General features: G+C 47.0%; 1 protein-coding gene across 5 annotated transcripts in view; it reads left to right on the top strand.

Moving 5' to 3' along the window:
- CLIP2 (CAP-Gly domain containing linker protein 2) overlaps positions 1–27,670 on the top strand; it is an 81,777-nt gene that overhangs the window by 35,963 nt on the left and 18,144 nt on the right. For 4 of the 5 annotated variants that reach the window (XR_013833496.1, XM_079955454.1, XM_079955456.1 and 1 more), the window contains exons 4-11: positions 12,170–12,294; positions 14,706–14,919; positions 16,290–16,487; positions 18,792–18,895; positions 19,569–19,629; positions 21,690–21,794; positions 25,617–26,561; positions 27,595–27,652. Coding sequence is in view for 4 of the 5 variants with exons in the window: in XM_079955454.1 (XP_079811580.1) it covers positions 12,170–12,294; positions 14,706–14,919; positions 16,290–16,487; positions 18,792–18,895; positions 19,569–19,629; positions 21,690–21,794; positions 25,617–26,561; positions 27,595–27,652 (1,810 nt within the window). In the remaining variant the exon portion in view is untranslated. The remainder of the gene's footprint in view (positions 1–12,169; positions 12,295–14,705; positions 14,920–16,289; positions 16,488–18,791; positions 18,896–19,568; positions 19,630–21,689; positions 21,795–25,616; positions 26,562–27,594; positions 27,653–27,670) is intronic. The other variant, XM_079955457.1, reaches the window with a different exon arrangement.

Below are 27,670 nucleotides of genomic sequence, written 5' to 3'. Positions count from 1 at the left end.
CTCCTCTATGTGACATCCTTTTATATATTTGAACATGGCTATCATATCACCCCTTAACCTCCTCTTCTCCAGGCTAAACATGCCCAGCTCCCTTAGCCATTCCTCATAAGGCATCGTTTCCAGGCCTTTGACCATTTTGGTTGCCCTCCTCTGGACACGTTCCAGTTTGCCAGTGTCCTTCTTGAACTGTGGTGCCCAGAACTGGACACAGTACTCCAGGTGAGGTCTGACCAGAGCAGAATACAGTGGCACTATTACTTCCCTTGATCTAGATGCTATACTCCTATTGATGCAGCCCAGAATTGCATTGGCTTTTTTAGCTGCCGCGTCACACTCTTGGCTCATGTCAAGTTTGTGGTCAACCAAGACTCCTAGATCCTTTTCACATGTACTGCTCTCAAGCCAGGTGTCACCCATCTTGTATTTGTGCCTCTCATATTTTTTTTTTTGCCCAAGTGCAATACTTTACATTTCTCCCTGTTAAAATTCATCTTGTTTGTTTTGGCCCAGTTCTCTAATGTGTCAAGGTCGTTTTGAAGTGTGATCCTGTCCTCTGGGGTGTTAGCCACCCCTCCCAGTTTGGTGTCATCTGCAAATTTGATCAGGAGGCCCTTGAGTCCATCATCCAAGTCGTTGATAAAGATGTTGAATAAGACCGGGCCCAAGACAGAACCCTGTGGCACCCCACTAGTCACTCTTCTCCAGGATGAAGAGGAACCATTGATGAGCACCCTTTGGGTTCGGTCAGTCAGCCAGTTACAAATCCACTGAGTGGTAGCATAGTCAAGTCTGCATTTTACCAGCTTCTTTACAAGAATATCATGGGGCACCTTGTCAAATGCCTTGCTGAAATCAAGGTAGGCTACATCCACTGCGTTCCCTTCATCTACCAGGGTTGTAATTCGGTCAAAAAGTGAGATCAGGTTAGTCTGACATGACTTATTTTTCAGAAATCCATGCTGACTATTGGTGATCACAGCATTCCTTTCTAGGTGCTCACAGACTGTTTGCTTAATGATCTGCTCCAGAATCTTCCCTGGTATTGATGTCAGACTGACTGGGCGGTAATTATTTGGGTCCTCTCTTTTCCCCTTTTTGAAAATAGGGACAACATTTGCCCTCCTCCAGTCTGCCAGGACTTCGCCTTTTCTCCAGGAATTCTCAAAGATGACTGCCAGTGGTTCTGAGATCACATCTGTCAGTTCTTTTAATACTTTTGGATGCAGTTCATCTGGCCCTGGAGACTTGAATACATCTAAACTAGCCAAGTATTCTTGTACTATCTCCTTAGTTATTCTGGGCTGTGTTTCCTCTGCTGAATCATTTGCTCCAAATTCTTCAGGTTGGGCATTGTTTTCTTCATCGGAGAAGACTGAGGCAAAGAAGGCATTGAGGAGTTCAGCCCTTTCTGTGTCCCCTGTTTGCATTTCACCATCTTCTCCTCTGAGTGACCCCACTGTTTCTTTGTTCTTCCTTTTGCTACGAACATACCCATAAAAGCCTTTTTTGTTGCTTTTAACCTCTCTAGCAAGCCTGAGTTCATTCTGTGCTTTAGCTTTTCTGACTTTGTGTCTACATGTGCTGGCTATTTGTTTGAATTCCTCTTTGGTGGTTTCCCCCCTTTTCCATTTTTTGTACACATCCTTTTTTAATCTTAACTCAGTTAAAAGTTCTTTAGATAGCCACCCTGGCTTCTTTAGGCACCTTCCATGTTTCCGTCTCATTGGTATTGCCTGAAGTTGTGCTTTTACTATCTCCCTCTTAACAAACTCCCAGCCATCATGAACTCCCTTTCCTTTTAGTATTACTGTCCATGGGATCTCACCCAGCACTTCCCTAAGTTTTATGAAGTCGGCTTTCTTAAAGTCAAGAAATTGAGTCCTAGTATGCTTGGCTGCTCCTTTCCGCTGTATAGTAAACTTCAGAAGAGCATGATCACTCGCGCCTAATGATCCTTCCACTTCTACCCCACTAACCAGGTCATCAACATTGGTTAGGACCAGATCTAAAATGGCTGTTCCTCTTGTTGCTTCTTTCTGGACAACGAAGTTGTCTGCAAGGCCAGTGAGGAATCTGTTTAACCTTATGCTCTTGGCTGAGTTTGACATCCAGCAAATATCCGGGTAATTGAAGTCGCCCATTACTACTATCTCCCTTCCTTTTGCATGCTTGGCCATCTGTTCCAGGAAGGCATCATCTATGTCCTCCGTTTGGCTTGGGGATCTATAGTAAACTCCCACAATGAGGTCTCTGTTATTCTTCTCTCCCTTAATTTTGACCCAAATGCTCTCACTTTGGCTTTGAGGTTCTAAATCTTGGATCTCTTCACAGGTATACACATCCCTGACATATAACGCCACTCTTCCTCCTTTCTTGTCTGGTCTGTTTCTCTGAAATAGATTGTATCCCTCCATTATAACATTCCAATCATGGGACTTATCCCACCAGGTTTCAGTGATGCCTATTATGTCATATTTAGTTTGCTGTACCAAGAGCTCAAGCTCATCTTGTTTATTTCCCATGCTTTGCGCATTAGTGTACAGACATTGAAGTCCATTAATCATTCCCCCGTGTCTCTTATTTAAGGATTTTTCCCTCCCACCACTAGGTCTGCGTGCTGTTTGCTCCATTTGGTCTATGACATTTGGATGATCATCTTCATCAATTGATAGACTCCTACCTTCAGGAGCACTGTCTCCCTCCCCCACATTAGTCAGTTTAAAGCCCTCCTGATGAGGTTTCTGAGATTTTTGGCAAAAATATTCCTCCCAACCGTTTTGAGGTGCAGCCCATCACTTGCCAGAAGTCCATCTTCAAGAAACTGCAGTCCATGATCTAAGAATCCAAACCGTTCCTGTTTCCACCATTTGCGAAGCCAGCTGTTCACTTCCACTATTTTCCCCCTCTCTCCCTGGGCCACGTCGTTCAACTGGGAGGACAGATGAGATGACAATTTGTGCATTTAATTGCTTCAGTTTCCTGCCCAGAGCCCCGTAGTCTCTTTTGATCTTCTGGAGGCTATTGCTTGCAGTGTCATTGGTTCCCACATGAACCAAGAGGAAGGGGTATTTGTCAGTGGGTTTTATGATTCCTTGCAGTCGTTCAGTTACATCTTGGATCTTAGCCCCGGGGAGACAGCACACTTCCCGAGACATCTTGTGAGGCCCACAGATCACTGCTTCTGTTCCCCTCAGTAGGGAATCCCCTATCACCACTACTCGCCTCTTCTTAGGTCTGGTCGGGGTTCTTCCGTGAGCTGTTCGTTCCAAGGTTGCCTGCACATTCCCTGAGGACAGACTTTGCTGCTCGTCTTCATATACCTGATCGACTGTAATGAGGGAGAGATCCTCAAATGGAGTCTGCTCTTCGTCTTCCATGCTAGGGGAGAGGACCTCAAAGCGATTGTGTATTTCTAAACAATCAGAGCGAACCCTGGGCCTCCTACTTCTTTGAGTCACGTTTCTCCATATATCTGGCTCCTGTGTCGGTGAACTAGCCTCCTTCTCAGGGGAGTCCCCTGTCTCCTCCTTGGTGGAGACGGTGTGCTCTGTTGCTTCCAAGAAGAGCTCCAGCTCTCTAATTCTTTGGAGCGTAGCTACACGTTCCTCCAGTTGCTGGACTTTGTCTTCTAAGAGGGCAATCAACATGCAATTGCTGCAGGTAAAGCTGCCTGCAACCTTTGGCAAGATGGCAAACATTGCGCAGGAACCGCAGGCGACTGCAGCTGTTCCCTCACCCTGCATCTTGAGAACGTGTCATTGAGGGTGACTACAGCGGTCCTCCATCATAAAAAGCGTGAAGACAGGACAAATAACTCCCCCCCAAAAAAAACCTAGGTCTCCCCCAACAAACGTTTGAGACTAGCTCACCTAAATCTAAAAGATGGATCACATTGCGCACGCCTCTAGGCGCGCGCCACTGCCCTGCAAGATCTGATAAGCTCCTCCCACAGCTAATCACCTACCTCGACAGAAACCCTGCCCCCTCTGACCTTTGCACAGGGAGAACAGCTAATCAGCCACAAGAAACACACACAGGAGAAAACCCTTTTTGCTCCTTTTTCAGCCGCTGCCCTACAAGCTCTGATAAGCTCCTCCCACAGCTAATCACCTACCTCAACAGAAACCCTGCCCCCTCTGACCTTTGCACAGGGAGAGCAGCTAATCAGCCACAAGAAACACACACACAAGAAAACCCTTTTTGCTCCTTCTTCAGCTGCTGCCCTGCAATACTGTTTTACTATCTTGATGTTTGGTGCCTTGGGCGACTTTGGGAGGAAGAACGGGGTGCAAATGTAATAAATGAACAAATAGGTAATACAAGATTAAAAATGCAAGAATGGATCTCAATCTGAACCAGCCCCAAGAGAACAAGAGACCTCTTTTGCTCTGGAGTTGAGAGCAGGGAGGGTGGAAGGGAAAGGGATTGCAGTAAATTGGAAACAGGCGAGGGAAATAATGTTTCTGGAGACACAATTCGAAAACTGCAGGGGAAGTTCAAATGTTACGACTGTCTCCCCCCTGCGCCAGGCTTTATTTAGGCCACATGTCTGTCTTCTGGGCTTTCTGCTGGGGATGGATATGGCAAAAGAGGGCCTTTTCTCTAGAGTAGTTTTTAAAAAGAACCCAGACTTCAAAAACAAACAAACCAAAAACTCTGTGCGCCATCAAATATTTAATTTTAATTTTATAAAGATCCAACCAATGTGCATGAACATGTTTGCTGAGCACAAAGGGAGCTCGATCCCTTTCCTACAGAGCTTACAACCAGTGGTTGCCAACCTTTTCTGGCCGGAGGGCACATTTTGAGATTTGAGAGAGTCCTGGGGGACAAAGTAGCTGCTTTTGAGGGTCTGTTAGGGGTGAGGGAGGCATAATGCAAAATTAGAGAGACAGCCAGTAGAATTGTAAAATTAGAAGGGGGACCAATCTCTGGCTATGCACGAACATTTGGGTTGGCCTTTTCTGAAGTTTTTCCAACTCTTCCATGTCCTTTTTGAGGTGAGGCAAGCAGAGCCTTTTTATTGATTTTAGACACACACACACACACACACACACACACAGTTGCTATCTATCTAACAGGGAACATTCCTCATAGGGGAAAGTGTGCAGAAAGATGCATATATTTGTGAAACAGGCAGGAAGGCAGAACGATGTCCATTTCCTTGGTGCAACAGAAATGTAAGTCAATCGTTCATGCTGTTGAAGAGCCAGAGGGAGGATTTGGCTATAAAATAATTATTTTAATCTGGGGCTGGATGAGAAGGAAACTACTTTGCTTTTTGGCGATTCTTATCTTTCTTTGTGGCTACTGTTCAGAAGCCTCTTTGCATAGAGTCCCCCCCCCCCCATTAAGTGTGTGTGTGTGTGTGTGAGAGCTCATAATTGCCTTCTTGGCTCTCTCTGAGTTCAGGTTTGGGGTTTCTCTTGCAGATGGGCTGAGTGCATTCACTCTCTACTGCAGAGGCAATGCTTGTGGGTTTCGATGCTGCATAGTGTTTCAGAGCCATTAGTATTTAGCTGGAAAAGGAGATGACAGCCAAGGTTACACACTGGGGCGGGGGGGAAGGACGACAACACTTTTTTCTGGGGTTTAGTTTGCAGAGAACTGGCTGCACTTGTCTCTTTCGCTGGGCTTGCACCAGATGTTTGCAGCAAAATGTTTGCAGCAGGCTCAAACCCTGAACAGGGACACTCCGGTGGGAGATTCCAGCCCCCCACTTGCCCCCTGGAAGGGGCCAGGCAAACATGGAGACTTCAGGTTAGACCTGGAGGCCTGGCAACCCTAATTTTCAAGCCTAATTTTGGGTGAGAGGGGAGTAGGAAGGGCACCTAGGAAAATGCTGGAAAATGTGTGCCCCCTGGCACCACTGTGGCAACGCCTGAATTGCAGACTCTGGTGAATGGGTAGGTAAACTAGGGCCCGTGGGCTGGATCCGGCCCAATTGCCTTCTAAATCCATCCAGTGGATGGTCCAGGAAACAGTGTGTTTTTACATGAGTAGAATGTATCCTTTTATTTAAAATGCATCTCTGGGTTATTTGTGAGGCATAGGAATTCATTCATTATTTTTTTCCAAAATATAGTCCAGTCCCCCACAAGGTCTGAGGGACAGTGGACCGGCCCCCTGCTGAAAAAGTTTGCTGACCCCTGCATGTCTATAGAGATTTGGGGTGGACTTCTCTTGGCAGTACTTTGCTGTAGCAACATCATGTGTATCCACACTCATCTCTTTTCCTTTGCAACACTTTAACTTCAGGAAATCCCCAATGTTGAGTTTGTAGCGAGAATGGCAACCACAAGAGGGAGAAAGGAACTCCTAAATTAGACTCTTGGTGACCTTAGAATGAGTATAATTATAGTTCATCTGAAGGCCTCTTGTCTGTGAGACGTTGGAAAGTATTGCATCTCAGGCAGCCAAACCCCTCCCTGTGCCAATGTTAGTCACTTTCGTAGGCTTTGGGGCGCCAAGGGTGCTGATTTTCCTATCACTCCCTCCAACTGTGTCGCATGTTGGGATCGAACCTGCAAACTTGGTGTTATGAACACCACACTCTCTAGCCAACTAATGAGCCATGCATCCAAGCCGTGGGGCAACCACTAACAGTTACTCCCCTGAAGACCTCAGTGATGGGGCAGGTGTACAAAGACCAGGCAACGCCCAAGGCATACTGAATCCAAGTTGCTCAGGGCCTTGTCAATTAATGCCAGAACCTTGAACCAGGCCCTGTAGTCTCTGGGCACTCTGTGCACCAGAATTACATGCTGGCAATCGTCTCCACCAACAGTCCAGCCGCAGCGTACAATTGCCAGCAATTCTGACCAACACATTGTTGACGAGGCATCTCCAAAAGGCAAAAACAGGGTTGAATTACCAGGGGCAGGGGCCAGAAACCAAGCGAGCCCTAAATCGTAGACTATAACAGTTGCTGTTGAAGCATCCCTGTGAGAGGAGGCTGCTCTGTACATGCAGAGGAACACTGACCCTTGGTTCTCGAGGACTGAGCCTCAATGGCAAAACCAGGCAGAGGGCCTTTTCGGTAGTGGCACCCGCCCTGTGGAACGGCCTCCCACCAGATGTCAAAGAGAAAAGTAACTACCAAACTTTTAGAAGACATCCCTGTTTAGGGAAGCTTTTAATGTTTAATAGGTTACTGTATTTTAGTGTTTTGTTGGAAGCCGCCCAGAGTGGCTGGAGAAACCCAGCGGGGTATAAATAATTTATTATTATTATTATTATTATTATTATTATTATTATTATTATTATTTATTAAAAATAGGTTAGGAGGTTTGACTTCCTTCGCCCCAGTTGACTTCTTTGTGCAACCATGGGAAGCTGGGCCATTGATCTGTCTGTGATCGACTATCCCTGACTGGCAGGGACTGGCAGGGATTTCAGGCGGGGGACATTTCCTGCTTGGAGATGCCATTGGAGATGAACCTGGGATCTTTTTGCGTGCAAAGATGCTCTGCCACTGAACCAGGGCATCTACCATACCCAGCATGCTGTCCTTGCAGTACATCCCACCCAGCTTGTGTACTTCTAAGTGGCTCATGTCTGGGAGGAAAATGTGGGCGGTCTTGGAGCAGCGACAGCCTTGCAATTACGAGACACGGTAATTCAAGGTTTCCCTTCTCCCTTTGGCTTCCAAAAGGGATTATTTTCCCATTGCTGCTCAAGAGGCACACTTGGAATTCCTTTCTTCTGTTCTGCCTCTCGTTCAGCTGTGGGCTTTTTTCTTTCTCTCTGTGTGTGTTGACATCTTGGGAAGGCTTCACCCTGCTTTGCAGAATGTAATTAAGTTCTAGAAGGGAAAAAACTTGGCCAGGCTGTGTTTAGAACAGGCATAGGCAACTTTGGCCCTCCAGATGTTTTGGGACTACAATTCCCATCATCCCTGACCACTGGGTCCTGAGCCTGTAGCGCTATTCACCTGAATAAAGATATTCTCCTTACTTTCAAGTGAGAGTTGCTGTTGTTGTCTTTTGGGTCGGGAGCCTCACACAAAGTTGGTTCTTCACTGGGCATTTGTTCTGATTTGTTTCTGGGGCAGTTACACGGCAGTGAGCAATTTGGCCTGAATTCATCCTGATTTAAATGTGCAGTGTTTTGATCCGCCCTCGCTATCCTGATCCACTTCTTCTAGCCAGCTGCAAAACTCAGGTATTTTACTCCTCCCCCGTCTGTGTTCGAGCTGTCAAATAGTTTCTTCTGAGCCCTGAGCCAACATGTCCTATCTAGTAACCAGCAGGTCTTAAGGCTTGTTTTCAGATGTTTATCTCCACTTATTTCCTCCCTTTCGTCATGGAACCCTCAGGTGACAGACTTCTACTTTATTTTATATTTATTGCATTTGTATCCCATGCATGGCCTCTCCCTCTCCTCATTTAATGCCCTACAACAACCCTGTGAGGTAGGTTAGGCAGAGTGGTGGTGACTGACACAGGGTCACCTGGTGAGCCTCATGACTGAGTGAGTATTTGAACCCAGGTCTCCTAAGTCCTAGTCCATGGGTAGGCAAACTAAGGCCCGGGGGCCGGATCCGGCTCAATCACCTTTTAAATCCCACCTGCAGACAGTCCAGAAATCAGCATGTTTTTACATGAGTAGGTTATTTGTGGGGCCTGCCTGGTGTTTTTACATGAGTAGAATGTGTGCTTTTATTTAAAATGCATCTCTGGGTTATTTGTGGGGCATAAGAATTCGTTCACCCCCCCAAAAAAAAAATAGTCCGGCCCCCCACAAGGTCTGAGGGACAGTGGACCGGCCCCCTGCTGAAAAAGTTTGCTGACCCCCTGTACCTAGTCTGACACACTTAACCACTGCACCACACTGCCTCTCATGTGCCCAGATGGTTCCCCAATCCGGGCTGAGACCTGCTTAGCTTCAGCAATTGGCAGACTTGTTTGTCTTCAGACAACGGGACCTTAGCAATATAGTCTAGCAGCTTGCAAATCATTTGAGAAAGTGTCTCCCTCAGTCTCTCTGCCCTTGAATGAAACCACCTCACTTGAAGGCCATGACTTCCGTACACAGGATTCTCCCACCCCGTTGCAGTCAGCAAATATCTTGCATTCAATGAGCCCATCCTACTAGCAGAGGGATCAAACTTGTCAGTGGCTTTTAAATCAAACACAGAGCCCCTCCCCACCCCCATACGCATTTATTTGAGCAGCATTTGCAGAAATGATGGAGATGAATAAATCTGCTTACTGGTCAGACGGTGTTCATCTGTTTGTTTTTCTGTGTTTGCTGCTACGCTTTCATTCCTGGGTCTGCACCCTGTGGCTAAATGGCATCTGCAGCCGGGTTCTAGTGGGGCCATGGAATTAGTGGCCTAAAGCCATCATTATTGGTTTAACTGTCTGCCCGAGAGTGCCTGCAGGGCAGGGAAGCTGCCACTCCGGACTGGTCTGTTGTGCTGCTTGTGTGGAAGATAAATGCAGCTTGAGAGACTAGCCTCCCCTCCTGGAACATTTACATCCCAAATGGACATTAGAGAAACTTGCAACTAAGAACGTGCATCTGAGCTTGCCTATTTCTTCCTCCCTCCCAATCAGTTTTCCTTTCCTGCCATACCTTTTTAGGTTGTTAGCTTGAGGGGAGCAACTGCCACCCTGGGATCCACACACACACACACACACACACAGTCGTACCTCGTCTCCCAAATGCCTTAGGAGTCGAAGGTCTCTGGTTACAAACTTAATTCGTTCTGGAGGTCTGTTCTTAACCTGAGGTACCACTTTAGCTAATGAGGCCTTCTGCTGCCGCTGCGCCACCGGCGCACAATTTCTGTTCTCATCCTGAGGTAAAGTTCTTAACCCGAGGTACTATTTCTGGGTTAGTGGAGTCTGTAACCCGAGGTGTTTGTAACCTGAGGTACCGCTGTGTATATATATTGCTGAGCAGTGGGACAATTTAAAAACCCCATCAATAATAAACATGGAGTTTTGAAATGTACTTGGATAGATTTGTTTGTTTGTTTGTTTTTTAAACTAAACCAATTTGATGGTTGTGCTGGAAGATGGAGTAGCAAAAAACTCAGCTTTCCTATGTTTCTCATAAAGCTGCTTTTCACATTCAGGCTACATACACATTACAACTTGAAAGCACAGTGGAAGCACATTTCCCCCCCCCCAAAGAATTACAAGCACTGTAGACCCCTCCCAGAGTCACAGTTTGCAGTAACCCATAATCTTCAGTTCCCAGAGTTCTGTGAGGGTTTGTGTGTTTTGAATGTGCTTCAAATGTAGAGTGCGTGCATAGCCTGATAGTCAGGCCGCAGCCTACTTTAGAGAGGCCAGGACTGATAGTGTAGCCCTGTCCATCAACAGATGGGCCAGTGGGGAACCCACTGCCCCTTGGAATCTGATGCCTGAGGTCAAATCCACACCATACATTCAAAGTGCTTGGACCGCTTTAATAGTCACGACTTCCCCCAGAGAATCCTGGGGACTGGAGTTTGTTAAGGGCGCTGACCTCACAGCACTGCAGTGTTTGAAGCCAAGCGGACATGATGTTAGCGACGATCCAAATTCATCCTGCAGTTTCTGGAGAAATGCCCCTCTATGATGCGTTTTCCTTCGATCCAGCTTCCATCTGATTAAAAACAGAAGCTGTGGTTAAGCTGTAAAGGTAAAGGGACCCCTGACCATTGGGTCCAATCGTGGCAGACTCTGGGGTTGCGGCGCTCATCTCGCTTTATTGGCTGAGGGAGCCGGCGTACAGCTCCCGGGTCATGTGGCCAGCATGACTAAGCTGCTTCTGGCGAACCAGAGCAGCGCACGGAAACGTTGTTTACCTTCCCGCTGGAGTGGTACCTATTTATCTACTTGCACTTTGACGTGCTTTCGAACTGCTAGGTTGGCAAGAGCTGGGACAGAGCAGTGGGAGCTCACCCCGTCATGGGGATTTGAACCGCCGACCTTCTGATCGGCAAGTCCTAGGCTCTGTGGTTTAACCCACAGCGCCACCTGCATCCCTTGCAGTTAAGCTGAGGTGTGGACAATTGAGACAACAGTTACACATGCCCAGATGAGATTTGGAGACAGGAATTGCAGACGGGGGAACAAGTCAGTAATGCTCACCAGGTGAAGAAATCCCCACCCTGCCTTGTACAGCAATGTGAAAATTCAACTTGAAATGCATCTGGGGTGGTGTGAGAAACAACTTTACTGAATTTGAAGCTGCTGAGGTGTACCTAAAGGTAAAGGTAAAGGTACCCCTGCCCGTACGGGCCAGTCTTGCCAGACTCTGGGGTTGTGCGCCCATCTCACTTAAGAGGCCAGGGGCCAGCGCTGTCCGGAGACACTTCTGGGTCACGTGGCCAGCGTGACATCGCTGCTCTGGCCAGAGCCAGAGCCAGAGCCGCACACGGAAACGCCGTTTACCTTCCCGCTGGTAAGCGGTCCCTATTTATCTACTTGCACCCGGAGGTGCTTTCGAACTGCTAGGTTGGCAGGCGCTGGGACCGAGCAGCGGGAGCGCACCCCGCCGCAGGGATTCGAACCGCCGACCTTTCGATCGGCAAGCCCTAGGCGCTGAGGCTTTAACCCACAGCGCCACCTGCGTCCCTGAGGTGTACCTAGCGCTTGTCTAATATCCTCATAAGCTTTATGTGAGCAAATTGGGATGAATGCTCGATTCCTTAGATCTCATAACTTTTTTAAAAAAGCTCAGATAAAACACTTTCATCTCCCAACGTGGTTCAGGTATCATTGTCTCATGATCTTTTTGGGTGGTGCCTATATATTGTTAAGTCGAAAATCAATGGAGAGGAAAACGACAAACTTTGTTAGATGTGATTATCTTGACCAATCTGTTAGAATATTATGTTAACGTGAGCAAATGCAAAAGTGAAATTAGATACCATAAACTGCAAAGTTCTGTTTCCCTCTTGTTCTCTGGTAACAGTGGCCAGGGCCAATATTCTGCCAGAGCTGGTTTGTTTTTGTTTTGTTTTTTGCAATTTGAAAACCAACCAAATTAGTGTCAAAATCAGTGAAGCATCTCAGAATTGCTTTGGAGTTGTGTCAAGCTTCTTATTCTGACCCCAAGTTACCTTTGATTCTATCTTAATCTTTTTTTTCCTTTCTGTATGTTTATGTCTTTAAAAAAACCTTTGTAAAATGTTTTGTTTGGTTCCTCTTCCCCCCATATGATTTTTCAGGTTGGCGGAACAAAAACTGGCGTTGTGCGATATGTGGGGGAGACGGATTTTGCCAAAGGGGAGTGGTGTGGGGTGGAGCTGGACGAACCTTTGGGGAAGAACGATGGAGCTGTTGCCGGAACAAGGTAGGGGGCGCCACAGCCTGGGTGAGCAGTGTCCGTGTGTGCAGGGTTGTTCTTTTGCCCCGGAGCTTTTCCTGTGAAAACCCACTCCTTAGTGCCCAATCAGAGTCAATGTCAATCCACGTTTCCCGGTGATCGCCGTCCGCTCTGGGTTTTCGCAAGGAAAACTTCAGAGCAAAAAAGTACTGTATTTTTCCGTGTATAAGACTATATTTCCCCCCCAAATTTTTAAAGTTTAAAATTGGGGGTCATCTTATAGACAGAATGTTGCAATTGTTTATTTATTAATTTTGCACTCAAAAAACAGGGGTCGCCTTATACATGGAGGCGTCTTATACATGGAAAAATATGGTATGTGCTTGGACACAGAGCTTTTAAGCGCAAATTGTGCCTGGAAAAAGCAGAAGAAAGGTAAGTGAGGATAAGCCCGGAATGTTTCTGCAAACTAACAGATGCACATTTTAGAAATCCTTCTCACGTATAAATTATTATTTGCTGAATTTGTTAGTCACTTAAATCACCCAGGGCAACCTAAAGTGACTTACAACCAAACAGACAATAAACCCCACATACATATATTACAACCAAGGGGATAGAGAAGTGAATTAAAAACATCCTGCGCACTTCTGACCTACCATGATGGTCTAGGTTTCTATGTGCCAAAGATTTTATGAAGTGGTGTAGCCTGGACCACCACAGTCGAGAATCAGGTGTATCAAGCCACTCTCAGACCGGACACTTATGGGGAGAGGCCCAGGGCAAACAGAGATGCCTGGAGGTTTCCTGATTTTCTGACACCTCTGCGGATCCGTCTCCCTGGCAACCAGCCGAAGGAGATGCTTTAGCTGAGAGGCATCCAAAGTTGCTTGGAAATGGCAACCATAAACAGCTGCTTGCAAAGGATTTGGAACACCCATTTAGCCCTCAGCTCTGCAATTCCCCAGCTCTGCCTCCCACAGGCAGAGAATTTGGGGCAGCTGCCAGCTGCTTTTGTGCAGATTTTGAGGCGGCGCTCTGGAACAGCTGCTCACATCTGGGTGAGATGTTTGGCGTGCCTGCAGAGATCTTCACTTGCCTTTTCAGTGATACATCACTAACAGCTTATTTAGTCAGCTGAGCTGCCTGAGAAAAGGAGTAGCCCTCTTGTCCCAGACGCTGTCATCTGCTCTGCTGCCACATCTGATATTTTTTTGGTGGTGTGTGTATGTTCATTTTTCTTGGGTGGGCTTGTTTTCCTAGGCAGTTGGGATCTGTATAACCAGGGCTATGTATTATAAGGAGAGTTTTAAGAACTGGCCTGAGCAAGGTTTCCCCCTCTTCCTCTCCCATTCCCCCTTTTTTGAGGTTGTAGACTTCTCATTTTTCCTAGCCATTGTTGAAAGTCTATTATTATCATCACCATCACCATCAATTTATTAATTGCCTTCTGAACAACTATCTCAAGGCAACGTGCACAACAGATAATTGAAAACACAAAAACAGCAAACCTTTGAGGCCCTTCTTTGTGTGCCTCTTCCACGAGAGGGTAGCAACACGAGAACAGGCCTTCTCTGTTGTGGCTCCCTGTTTGTGGAATACTCTCCCCAGAGAAGTTCGCCTGGTGCCTTCAAAATTTAGGCACCATGCAAAAGCGTTCCTCTTCAACTAGGCCTTTGGCTGATTGACATCCGATGCCCTTTTTAATGTGTTGAGGGAGGGCGGATTCTTGGTTTGTTTTTGTTCTTATTTTTATTATAGGATGTTTTGCTTTTTATACTGTAATTTTACGTTGTGAGCCACCATGGCATCTATGGATGACGGGTGGTATACAAATTTAACAAATGATAATAATAAATGATGATGAAGATGCCCTGGGATCTACAGATGAAAGGCCGTATACAAATATAATAAATGATATTACTGTTTTTGTTTTTTTAAAAATATTTATTAAAGTTTCAAAAATTACAGAAAGAAAAAGTAAAAAATGCCACATTAAACAAAAGCAAAACAACACATCACAATATAAAAAAAGGAAAAACAAAACAAAACAGAGAAATAGAATCCGTTAAACAAAAACAAAAACACAAAGAAAAATGCATCAAATCTCCTCATTACTAATCTTTCATTAGCTTATTTCCTTGACCTCCTCCCACCTCCCTTTTTTGTATTCTAGGTCAATTATCCATTTCAGCAAATCCTTTCCAATAAATGATGTTGTTGTTGTTGTTGTTGTTGTTGTTGTTGTTGTTGTTGTTGTTGTTATTAAACAATGAGGGCAATACAAGATAGGTATAATGGCAAAGATCCATTTATCCAGCTGGGAAAGCCTATCAGGACAAAAATGACCGCAGCACCGACTGTGTTTTGGGATCCCAAGTAGGGGACCCAGAAGCGTAGAGCAGGAACGTAACCTCTGCCTTTCTTTTCAACTCCAGGTATTTCCAGTGCCCGCCCAAGTTCGGCCTCTTTGCTCCCATCCACAAGGTCATCCGCATCGGCTTCCCATCCACCAGCCCGGCCAAAGCCAAGAAGAGCAAGCGAATGGCCATGGGCGTCTCGGCCTTGACCCACAGCCCCAGCAGCTCCTCCATCAGCTCCGTCAGTTCGGTGGCCTCCTCCGTCGGGGGAAGACCCAGCCGGAGTGGGCTGGTAAGGAGCTGCTTCCATTCGGGAATGAGGGCTTGGGCCACATCCCCGCACCATAACTTTAAGGCACTATGATCCCACTGTAAACAGTCATGGTTTCCTCCTCCAAGGAATGCTGGGAAGTGTCGTTTGTTAACGGTGCTGAGAATTGTTATGAAACATGCCCCCCCCCCATAGAGCTGCAGTTCCCAGAGTGGCTGAACAATCAACTCCTCTTTTAAGAAAGAGAGATGGATTTATTTACAGGCGGCGGCCATTTTGCGCACATCTAACTGACATGCGACCGCTGACATGTGGGTCATTTTAGACCCGGAAGATGTCAGAACAAGGGCGGGGTGGGCTTATGCATGCTCTGTTCACAGAACCACCGTGCAAAATGGTTGCTGCCTTTTTGCATTTCATAGTTTCATAGAGTTGAAAGGGCCCCCCAAGTGTCATCCAGTCCAACCCCCCGCAATGCAGGGATATCAAAGCATCCATGACAGATAGCCATCCAACCTCTGCTTAAAAAGGAGAGCTCACAACCTCCTGAGGGAGTCCATTTATACCCCACCTTTTTCCTCTCAGGAACTCAAGGTGACGTACATGGTTCTTCTCCCTGTCCTCAGTTAATCCCCACAACAGCCCTGTGAGGTAGATAGCTGGCCTGAGGTCACCCAGTGAGCTTCATGGCTGAGTGGGGATTTGAACCCTGGTCTCCTGGGTCCTAGCGCAAGACTTTAACCACTACTCCACACTGACTAAATCATAGTCCAGCGTCCTCTGGAGGGCTTGGGGAGGGTTGCTTCAGAGCTGGGGTGGGTGGGTATATACTTTCTTGTGAAGCTTGCCTGCAGCCCACAGTCTTGTCAATGTCAGACAAAGACCTGTTTATTTTCCCCGGAGCAGTTTAACAATCCATCCCTCTTCCCTCTGGGAATTATAGCTCTGTGAGGGGAACAGGGACCTCCTAATGACTCTCAGCACCGAGCAACAAACTGCAGTTCCCAGAATTCTTTGGGGGGAGCCATGATGGTCAAATGATGCTTCAAAGCTGCCCTGTGGATGTGGTCTAAATGCAACAACTTGGTGCTAAATATTACTATTGCAATGCAGACCTGTTCCACTTTCTTTGCTGGCAAATAGGTTTTTTGCAGGCTCTTGTATTCTCCATAAAGGGAACACAGGGGTGTCGTAGCCACGGACTAGATTTTGGGGGGTGGAGGGAGGGAAGCCATGTTTAAAGCGGAATCGTAGTGCTTTAATCTATGATGTGAATGCTCCCTGTGTTTGGATGTTGGGTTTGTCGTGAAGCTGATGGACCGAATAATGGACCTGTTATGTTTCTCATCGGAGCTTTTCCAACCTTCCTCCTCCTCCTGCTCCTCTTGCAGCTGACGGAAACTTCTTCTCGCTACGCCCGAAAGATCTCCGGCACGACAGCCCTGCAGGAGGCCCTGAAGGAGAAGCAGCAGCACATCGAACAGCTGCTGGCGGAGCGAGACCTGGAGCGAGCCGAGGTTGCCAAGGCAACCAGCCGCATCTGCGAGGTGGAGAAGGAGATCAGCATCTTGAAAGCACAACATGAGCAGGTAAGGGGCTTGCCTGGGCCACCTCTGAGCTGGCAGAGAGGGATGAGAAAATCAGAAGCAGGGAACGAAGTGCTTTTTGTTGATCTGTGTGGTATAAGGAAGCAAACTTATACAGAATCAGACCATTGATTTATCTCTGCCCTACCTTGAGATTCCAGGGATCAAATTTAATAATTAAAACAAATACCTCAAGGACCGTTTCTCCCCATATGAACCTACCCAGACCTTGGGATCATCTTCTGAGGCCCTTTTTCGTGTGCCTCCTCCATAAGAGGTCCAGAGGGTGGCATCGCGAGAACAGGGCCTTTTCCGCAGTGGCTCCCCATTTGTGGAATGCTCTCGCCAGGGAGATTCGTCTGCTGCCTTCATTATACACCTTTAGGTACCAGGCAAAAAGGTTCCTCTTCAACCAGGCCTTGGGCTGATGAATGATTGAATCCTGCAACTCTTAATCTCAGGGTCGTGGGTTTGAGCCCCACATTGGGTAAAAAGAATACAATATTGTGGGGGTTGGACTAGATGACCCTAGTGGTGCCTTCTAGCTCTACAATTCTATGATTCTATGGCATCTTTATATCCTTTTATATGTGTAATGGGGGCGGGTTATTGTTTTGTTCTTCTTTTATTATGTATTTTGTGTTTTTATCTCATATTTTTATGCTGTGACCTGCCCTGAGATATTTGGATGAAGGGCACTACACAAATTTAATATCAATAAATACCAGGCCTTGGGCTGATTAACATTCTATGGCCTTTTAAACGTCTTTGTGGGAGGGGGGTGTTATTGGTTTGCTTATTGTTTTATGGTGCATTTTCTGTTCTTGTTTTGTATTTTTGTGTCGTGCTCTTCGGACGAAGGGTGGTATACAAATTTAATCAATTAAATAACATTATTAATAATAAAGGACACCAGTAGGCAGGGAGTTCCAACATGTAGGCACTGCCGCACTCAAAAATCAAGTTCTTACAAGTGCAGAATGATTATTATGAGCTGCTTGCAACGGTGACAGTTCTGCAGATCGAAGCAGTCAATTGGGCATGTATAGGCTAAGGCAGTCCCACAAGCATGGAGGGGTTCCCAAGCTGTTAAGAGTTTTATTTACCAATAGAGACACCTTGAGCTTCGCCTGGTAGCAAATCGGCAACCAGCACAGACCTCTAAACATCTCACTCCTGTTGGCAACTTAGCTGCAGCATTTTGCAATAACTGCAGCTTCTGGATTAAGCATGAGAGAAGCCCCACACAGAGCACATGGCAGTAATCCAGCCTTGAAGTCACTAAAGCCTGGATTTGCAGATTTTATGCTGCCCTGGTCTCTGGTTTATTACTATTATATTGATTGATTGATTGATTGATTGATTGAATTTATACCTGGAGTTCTCAGGGCAGTTCACAGAACAAAATCAAAATATAAAACCACAAAATAGATAATCAGAATGCCGCGTTTTAAAAGGAGATAGGATATCAATAAGATCAACCAAAGGCCTGATTAAAAAGGAACTGTTTTGCCTGGTGCCTAAAGGTGTGTAATGAAGGCGCCCGGCGAACTTCCCTGGGGAGAACATTCCACAGACGGGGAGCCACTGCAGAGAAGGCCCCGTTCTCGTGTTGCCACCCTCCAAACCTCTCTGAACCTTCAAGTTTAGTCCTGAACTGAGCCCTTATTAAAGCTCTGCAGGTTTCCACCTGCTCAGAGACTGCCAAGGTGCCCAGTGGAAGGGACTCTGGGCTTCCTGGAGGAGAAGTGAGATAAGGAATGAAATAATACTGAAGATGCCTGGTGCATTTATTTCCTCTGCTATTTCTGTATTTTAAAATATCTTCTTCTTTGGCGATCACTCGTGACCGAGTAAGATTGTCTTCCATAAACACAGTTTTAACAATGAGTCCGTAAGTGACTGTGGAGGCCAATTCTGGATCCACATGTCCTTCCACAGTGGGGACATTGGTTTCCGGGTGGGAGTTGATCACGGTGTGGATTTGCCAAGCGTGCCTTCCTCTTAGCACGTTTCTCCCTTGTGTCCTGAGTTCGAGTGTCTTCAAAGCCTAAGACACCTTTGGTCAAGGCTGTTCTCCAACTGGAGCGCGTGCAGGCCAGTGTTTCCCAGTTGTTGGTGTTTATACTACATTTTTTTTAGATTTGCCTTGAGACAGTCTTTAAACCTCTTTTGTTGACCACCAGCATTGTGCATTCCATATTTAAAAATATAATGGTGATATCTGTGTGCGTGTGTGCACATGCAGTCTCTATCTTGCCCGTTTGTGTGTTGCCTGTTTTGGGACCTTTCTTTTCCTTTCCTTAGTACATCTCCGAAGCAGAAGGGAATTTGCAGAGAGCGCGAACCATGCTGGACAGGTCGCAGAAGGAGAAAGTGGAGTTGCTCAACCAGCTGGAAGAGGAGAAAAGGTATCCATAATAGAGCGAGTGTGTGTGTGTGTGTGTGTGAGAGAGAGAGAGAGAGAGAGACAGCCCCTTTGCTTTCTCACACACACAGAGGGATTTGGTGTTGACAGCCCCAGCAATGGCACTTCCGGCTACCAATGAGGGATGCTGAGAGAAACCTGACAGAAATGGGAGGGTGGAAATGCTGGTTTTCACTTATTTGTCTGGCAAAAGGAACTCAGTCCGGTTAGGATTAGGGTTAGGGTTAGGGTTAGGGTCAGTCCTGCAAGCATAATTGGCACCCGTCCTTTGGAACCCCCACTGCATATCAAACAGGCCCCTTTTCTCTGTTGTTCTTTTGGCTCCTCTATCAACAGGCCTTCTAAAACCCAGGCGGCACCTGTCCTAGATCTGAATTGATTTGATGTATGTGATGCTGTTGTTTTAAACTGTTTTTATATTCATAGGTTATTCAGTGTTATTTTATGCAGTTGTTTTTATGTCTCTATCTGCTTTATGTATGTCATTCTCTTGCAAATCTCGTTGAGAGGTCTCGCGGGAAGCAGTTCAGAAATTTGGTAACGATGCTTTACTTAATCAGCGCAAGGGAGATTCAGAGGATTTTTTAATCACACCCCAAAAATACAACCTTCATGCTAATGGTTTCCCCTCCCTGACTTCTTTTTTTCTGCCTCAGGAAGGTGGAGGATTTGCAGTTCCGCGTTGAGGAAGAATCCATTACGAAGGGAGACTTGGAGGTAATCTGTGGCAGCCCCACACTTTTTAAAATGCATGAGCTGAGTTGCCCGCGACCGTTGGGTGGATCTCTCCTTCCCTTTGTCAGCCTTTCTGGTCCAGCCTTGTTTTAATAATAAACAGATTAGCTGCTGCCTGACGAAGTGCAGGGCTGGGACGTGTGTTTTCCAAACGGCTTTCACAAAGGACTGTTTTCGGACAACGTGCCACAGAGCTGACATTGCTCGCTTGTGCTTTGGGTCAATCATGGGGCGAGTTTTGTTTAGTTTTGATCTCTTTGGAGCCTTTATTCTCTGGAGAAGGGGACTCAGTGCATTTATTTCACTGGAGGGGAGGGGGGGAAAGCACATTGAATGCAGAGCATATCATGAGTGTTTCCAAGTTCTGGATTGTGGTGGGTACCCCCTCACTGCCCTGCTTCTCTCCCAATTTTGTTCCAGTTTTGTCTGCTATTTAAACAAGTCTTGCTCTGCATCCTGGTTAGGAGTAAATCTGTATTGTCCCTTTGAGTATAGGAAGGAGGAGTAGGAGCATTTCTGCGCTGTTAGGGTGATATCAAACTACGTCACACTCGAAATAGACTGAAATTAAGCAGCTTAAGTACATTGATTTCAATAGGACTACTCTGAGTTTGACAAACTTTGGATATCACCTGCGGAAAGAAAGGCTTAATGTCAACAGCATTAAACATGCTGACATACAATAAGGAGACATTCTATAAGGATTTTTAATTAAAATCTAACTACTTTTGGGTGGAGGTAATTCGAAATGAGGAAAGCAGGATGAATTTATTTATGAATTTAAAATATCTTTGTGTATCCTGTTTGGAAAACGCTACTTTGGCTTGGTGTTCGTCTGCTTTCCACTTCCTAAGTGTATTAAAGAAGGGCGAAACTGCTTTGGAACTGTGCAGCATTCCCAAAGCAAAACTCAAATTAAAAGGTGAAGTGAACGTGATTCACCCAGAACACCTTGGTCCATAGAAGGAGGAGCATGAGGCCGAGAATGGCAGGTTCTCCGAAAAGCTGACTCCTTCTGTGCGTGACGCTCTGAGGGAGAATTGCTGCAAGAGGACAGAGAGGGCTTGGGTCAAATGGTACCCTGCAAAGGCAGGTTTGTCTATACTACTCTTGGATGGAGACGGTCTTGAGGGGTCTGGGGCGAGGCTGGTTTGGGGCAAAACGCATCGCAAGCAATTGTTTGCATTTGCAGTGGGACCTGAAGGAGCATCTCCACCCCCATCGTTCTGCCCGGACACTGAGGTCCAGCGCCGAGGGCCTTCTGGTGGTTCCCTCGCTACGAGAAGCCAAGTTACAGGGAACCAGGCAGAGTGCCTTCCCGGTAGTAGCACCCGCCCTGTGGAACGCCCTCCCACCAGATGTCAAAGAGAACAACAACTACCAGACTTTTAGAAGACATCTGAAGGCAGCCCTCTTTAGGGAAGCTTTTAATGTTTTATTTTAGTGTTCTGTTGGAAGCCGCCCAGAGTGGCTGGGGAAACCCAGCCAGATGGGCGGGGTATAAATAATAAATTATTATTATTATTAGGGGCTGCCAGCAATTCAGGGCGAACAGAGCTGGTCCTCTGTGCTTGGTACCTTCAGGAAAGAGCACCTGGAGATAAATATACAGAATAGACGGGCGGTTGCCTAGGGCAGCAGTTTGCAGTGATAGGTTGTCTCATCTCGGATCAGGAGATGGGTGTCTTTACGTTTACATTGTTAACTTTTGGGGGGTGCCTGCACTTTTGTGCTGCCCCAATTCAGAGCGTTGGCTCGGAAGCTGTCTCTCAATTGCGTGGCAGTTGCCGCCACTTGCTACCTCTTGCTTGAGCAGACTTCCCTGCCTTTTCGGATCTTACGCTCTCTTTATTCTCCTGTTTGTGAACTGCCTTCCTTTGCCCTGTTTGCTGGAGAAGATAACGATAACTTCTCCTCTTGTCCGTTCTCTTTATTTATTCCTCTGTATTCTACTCTCTTTCTCCCTCCCTCAATTTTTTGTTTTGTTCTATTTCCCCCCTTTTCCTTCTGTGTTCTTTCTTTTATTTTCTCCTCCCGACCAGACCCAGACCCAGCTGGAGCATGCCCGAATACGGGAGCTCGAGCAGAACCTCCTGTTTGAGAAGACACAGGCTGAAAAGCTTCTCAAAGGATTGGAGGACTCTAGGGTAATCTGTCCCCAATGTTCCCCACCCCGCAAAACGGTCTCATCCTGCCCTGCTCCACGCAACCCAATGCCTGTGGATCAGATTGCTTGCATCTGTTTTGATACCAACAAATCCCTAACCTTCTCCCCCTCCAAAAAAAAACCCCACTTTAGTTTTTGTTTCTGTTGTTTCGGTCTTCAGCTTTCATTATTTCATTTATTACATTATATTTGCAATTTCCGCTCTTCCTCTTCGCCCCCTTCCCCACCCGCTCTCTCTAATGCCCTGCAGAGGGTCGCGTTTTGCAGTTTTGCCTTCTCCGTGTCTGTAAAAGGCAAACCCCCTCCTTTTGGTTTTCTGTCCTTCAGCTTCTCATGCAACATGATAACCACCGGGACTGGAGCAAATCACCATTTGCCATCCGATTTAACCAATCGATAATCAATCGCTGGCCGAATACAGGGGGCCATTTACCTGGAAGTGTGTGTGTGTGTGTGTGTGTACCCTCCTTGACAGGCTGTCACCTGTTCTCATTCCACCTGGGGAGTGAGGAGAAGGGTTTATAAAAACGATTCGCCATATATCCTCACCGACCCAAAAAGAGGGGTGGGAACGAGACTGGGAATGCCTTGGCCACCAGCTTCCCAAGCAGCTCTGAATGGAATCATAGAATTGTAGAGTTGGAAGGGACCCTCGAGGGTCATCTAGTCATAGCTGTCAACCGTCCCTTATTTGGCGGGAAGGTCCCTTATCCCAGCGCCGTGTCCTGCTGCTGTCCCTTATTGATGATGTCCCTTAAATTTCCTGGGTTTCAAAGGAAGCAGCTCCTCTCCCTCCCTCCCTGCCGGCCAGGGAGGAGGCAGGCTCCAACTGTGTTGCTTGGCTGCGTTGCTCACCCAATAAGGAGTCTAAGAACGACTGGGGGGGTGGAGCTTGCTTGCCTTGTGCCGATCAAATCGGCTGTGTTGCCTGGGGACTCGCCTTTGCCCAGTGCTTCCCAGCAGAGAGGTGACGGTGGTTTTCCTTGCTGTATCCCCTTTGCCGGGTTGCTGCGCTGTGGGAACCACCGCTTGAGGCTTTGTTTGGCTGCTGGCTGGGTTTTCTGCCTTTGGATCGGAGGGATTCAGAAGTTGAACATACCTGTGTTCGGAAAATCCCTTGTTTTGGCTGCTGATCCTTTATTTTCGAGGCTGCTGGTCCCTTATTTTCAAATCTGTAAGTTGACAGCTATGCATCTAGTCTAACCCCCTGCCGTGCTGGGAGCTCAAATAATTATCCACACTTCTTGATAAATGGCCATCTGTATTCTTCCTTTCATCATCGCAGAGCTCTTCAGGGCCCCAGGAATTCTGCATCGAAACCAAATTCCTGTAGTTGTGGGTCCGGAATCCAGGAATGTAGATTAAACTGGGCGCACGTTTGCTTAACTGTTAAAATGGACATGGTTTTGGGTGCCAGGGTATCACTGTGTGCTTGAAGAAGGCCATGCGTCTCTGGTTCTCTGTCCGCCTGGGTCCAGTTCTGGCCTCCTCTATGAGGCTTCCTCTCTGCCCCATCCTCTGGCTTGCTGAGCTGTTTGGAACTTGTGTGACTCTCAATTTCTGCGTGGAGGTCTTTCCAAGTTAGATTTTTTCCTGTGCGCTTTTATTTATTCATTTTAAGCACCTTCAGCCCACTCTTTTGCTGAAAAGGCCCCTAGAGCAGCTTACCTAGGGCAAGGCAGTCTTTTGCCTGTTACGACACAAAAGGAAAAGGGACGAGGAGGGAAGAGGGGGCGGAATAGGTGACTTCTAAGCGACTCTGCAATTCTGTGTTTGCAGCCATGTGTGGATCTGGTGGGGTTGGTTTGAGATCTGTTCCTTGAGATTTCCTGCCTCTGAAAGTGCCTTCCTTCCATTTCTTTTCACCATGACTCGCAAGCCAAACATGCTGCTGCTTACCGTACCCCGCATTAAGCTAGCCAGCTGCTTCCCAGCCCATCATTCAACATTAACCATGGTCAGCAACGCGCTTTGCATCAAGCACCCTTCCTGACTCCTTCTTTTCTCGAACTCGGCTAATGGCTCCTTCTAACCGACTTGGCATGACTTGGTTTCTTTCTTTCTTTCTTTTAAAAAAGGGCACTTCACCCTTTTACACCAGGGTAAGCCATGTGGCAATAGAGGGGACAAAGTTAACTTAGCAATGAACAGAAGCAACTCTGATGTTACCTGGATCATGCTTTGTTGTTAAGGGGTTCCTTTGGCCCCAGGAAGCAAGGGACCAAAGTTGGGGTGGGGCAGAATGCTGATGTTTTCATTGATGGCTGTGCAATGGGTCACCGCTGTTCCCATTTGACAGGTGGGAAAGACTGAGGTTGATTGATGGGGCAAGGTTGTGTGTGTGTGTGTGTGTGGTGTGTGCGGGAGAGAGAGAGAGCGCGTGTGTGAGCTTTCAGGAGCCTGTCGCACCCAGGTGGGAAAACTGTGAGCACTTCCGACTGCAGGTGTGGAAGGAATCTTTTTAAAAAGTCCTCTGTGTTTTGTTTGTCTGTAAGGCTGCCATTGTGCAGACACCGTGTTTGGAATATTTTTTTATACCACTTTTTATTAATAACTGCATTTTCTTCTTTTAAATTACAGTGGAACCTCGGTTGTCGAACACTTCGGAAGTCAAATGTTTCAGCTTTTGAATGCCGACAACTTGGAAGTGAATGCTTCCATTTTCACACGCACCTTGGAAGTCGAATGGCTTCCGAGACGCGTTTCTCCATGTTTTCAGTGGATTTCGACCGCCCATTGCGCCTCGGTTGTCGAACGTTTCAGAAGTCGAATGGTCTTCCGGAACGGATTACGTTTGACAACCAAGGTTCTACTGTATTGTTGTAATCTGCTTAGGGTTGCTGTTGCTGTTGCTTTTTTTTTTTTTTTAACAGCCAGCCAGTATATAATCGTTGTTAAATTTAAATTCATTCTAATGGAGAAAATTAAAAATAAGCAAGGAAGGGAAGCCCAGCCTCATCCACTCCTAGGGACCCATTGTTTTGGGGTGGTTGTGTTTTTTTTGGCAATATGTGGCTTGCCTCCATAGGTACACATGCACATCCTGCCAGCCACAGTGATGGGGGATTTCACAGCTGGTAATAGCCCACATGGGACCCAGGACAAAATGATGCCATGCCAAGCTCTCCTGTTCCGGGTGCCGGCCAGCCCATTTTCCTTCTTCCAGGCTATTGACAGCCATCCCTAAATTTGCGTCTTCGGTGTAATGCCAGTGGCAAGGATCCTTTACCTAGAAATATTACTGCTATTGTAAAATGACATGGTTCTTGAAGAGAGAGAGAGATGTGAATGCTTACCCTGGTGCAAAAAAGAAGAAGAAAAACCAAATCATACCTCAAAAGGAAGGTTCTGTTTGCATTAGCAATGTACTTAGACGTTTGCCTTCCCTCTGCTGAGAGTGTTTTCATACAGCAGCCAGCTCAGTTTTGCCACCAAATTCCCAACTTTTTAAATGAAGTTTGCATTAGCCTCTTTCGCCTGGCGCAACCAGGCATCCAGTTAAAACAGGGGTGGCGGGGAGAGCCTATGTTCCACAGATGTTGCCATACTACAACACTCATCATCCTCCGCACTGACCATGCTGGCTGGGACTGATGCTCGGCAACATCTGGAGGGCCACAGATTCCCCCACCTGCGCTTAAAAATATATTGGGCTGTCTATTATTATTATTATTATTATTATTATTATTACTATTACCGTTATGATACACGGTGTGAAAAGACCCCAAAAGAAATGGGCAAGTCTGAAAAGGCAAGGGCTGACTTTGCGTATGTGCGTTTATTTTATCGTCTGCTCTTCCAGCTGACTACGGTGGCCGAGAAGTCGCGGATCCTCCAGCTGGAGGAGGAGCTGGCCTTAACGCGAGGCGAAGTGGAGGAACTCAGGCACTGCTTGAAGGACACCCTTCCTCCGGATTCTCCGGACCACAGCCTCGGCTTGCAGACGGAGGCCCTGCGCCTCCGCGACCAGCTGCTTTCCGCTAACAAGGAGCACCAGAAAGAGAGCAGCCAGCTGAAGGAGAAGTACGAAAGGACGCTGAAGAAGCACCAGCAAGAGATCGATAAGCTGAAGGCCCTGAACGAAAAGTACTCGCAGGAAATCGTGGACCTCAAGCAGAAGGTCCAGCAGGCCACCAACGAGAACATGGGCCTCATGGACAACTGGAAGTCCAAGCTGGACACGCTGGCGTCTGACCATCAGAAGTCGCTGGAGGACCTCAAGGCCACTTTGAATACGGGCCCCGACAGTCAGCACAAGGAGATAGTGGAGCTGAAGGCTGTGGTGGAAAGCATCAAGATGGAGCACCAGCTGGAGCTGGAGAACTTGAAGGCCAAGCACGACATCGAGACGGCCGTCCACATCAAGGAGAAGGAAGGCCTGAAGCTGAAGGTGCAGGAAGCCAAGGATGAGGTGGAGGAGAGCGACAAGAACTGGAAGCAGCAGCTGGAGGCCAAGACCAACCAGCACCTGTTGGAGCTGCAGGACCTGAAGGACAAGTGCCGAGATGCGGATCTCCGAGCGCACGAGCTGGAGAAGCTTCACGGTGACTATGAGGATCAGGCGCAGGCCATCGCTTTCCTGAAAGAGCAGATCGCTCTAGCCGAGAAGAAGATGCTGGACTACGAGACGCTGCAGAAGACGGAAGCCCAGAACAAGCAGGAGATCCAGAGGCTGCAGGAGAAAGTCCTTGTGCTGGAGAACAAGCTGCAGTCCACAGAAGCGCTTCATCCTTCTCAGCACACCAATGTACGTTGACTGGCCTCTCTCTCGGCAGCTGGTTTCCAGCACCTTCCTCCACCCCCTCACCCCCCCCCACTTTTTAATTGTCTTTAAAACTCCCGGGTGCATTTACAAAGATGTTAACACACAACTGAGGGTTTGAAGATGGCAGTAATGTTTTCTCCAAAACCAGGGCCGTCCCTAGTGTTAGACAAAGTGAGGCAACAGCCTCAGGTGGCAGACATTTCCAAACGTTCCCCTCTGTTGTAGGACATCCTGCCTACGCATTCTGTCTTTGCAGGTCCAGATTAAAACCTTTAGAGACCCTAAGCACTTAAAAGATTTCAGTGCCCCTGTATATATCCAATTCAAAATATAAACAACAATAAACCATAAAATAGGATTTTATTTTTCGAAATGAAACGAAACCTAATGCAAGGTAGAAAGCGATGTTTATTGTCGTATGCTTCCACTTCTAAAAGAATGCTAGGTTTGGAGGAGCAGAGTCAGAATGAGAAAGCAGAACGGAAGCCGGCGACGGCGTCTGGGGAGGCAAGGAAGCAAACAAACGAAAATGGCATAGCTTGGCAGCCGACTGGCAGGCTGTTCTGAAGATGGCTCTGCCTCTTGGGTCAACAATGTCTGTTTTCAGGTCCTGCCTTTATCGGAGCCCTGATCCACCTTTGGGAAAGAGTCCTAGTTTCATGTCAAAAAGCCCTATGCTCAGTCCCCGGCACTTCCTGTTCAGAAATATGAGGACTAGAGTCTTGCTTTTTATGTAGGTGGTCAGTAATTCAGTGACAGAGCACTTGGTTTCAGGTTTAGACCACACTGAGCTAGATGGACCAGTGGCCTGACTCTGTATAAGGCAGCGCCTGTCCTAGGTGCTTCTGGCCAGGCTGTGTACACAGTTCCCTGTTCATTTCCCTAATATGTGCGCAATCCTTCTGACGTCTGGGGAATGTGTACAATGGCCGGTGGTGCGCATTCTCCATTTGATTTGCAGGAGCCAATGCGCACCTGAAAATTTTACACTTGTGTGTTTTAATGTTTGTTACAGATGATTGAAACCAATGACATTTCAGAAGAGAAGATCAAGATGAAGCAGACCATGGAAGGTAACTCTCCCTAGAAAT

The sequence above is a fragment of the Podarcis cretensis genome (assembly GCF_951804945.1).
Source record: "Podarcis cretensis genome assembly, chromosome: 15".
In the NCBI taxonomy this organism is placed as follows: domain Eukaryota; kingdom Metazoa; phylum Chordata; class Lepidosauria; order Squamata; family Lacertidae; genus Podarcis; species Podarcis cretensis.
This window is presented reverse-complemented; position numbering and strand designations above follow the sequence as displayed.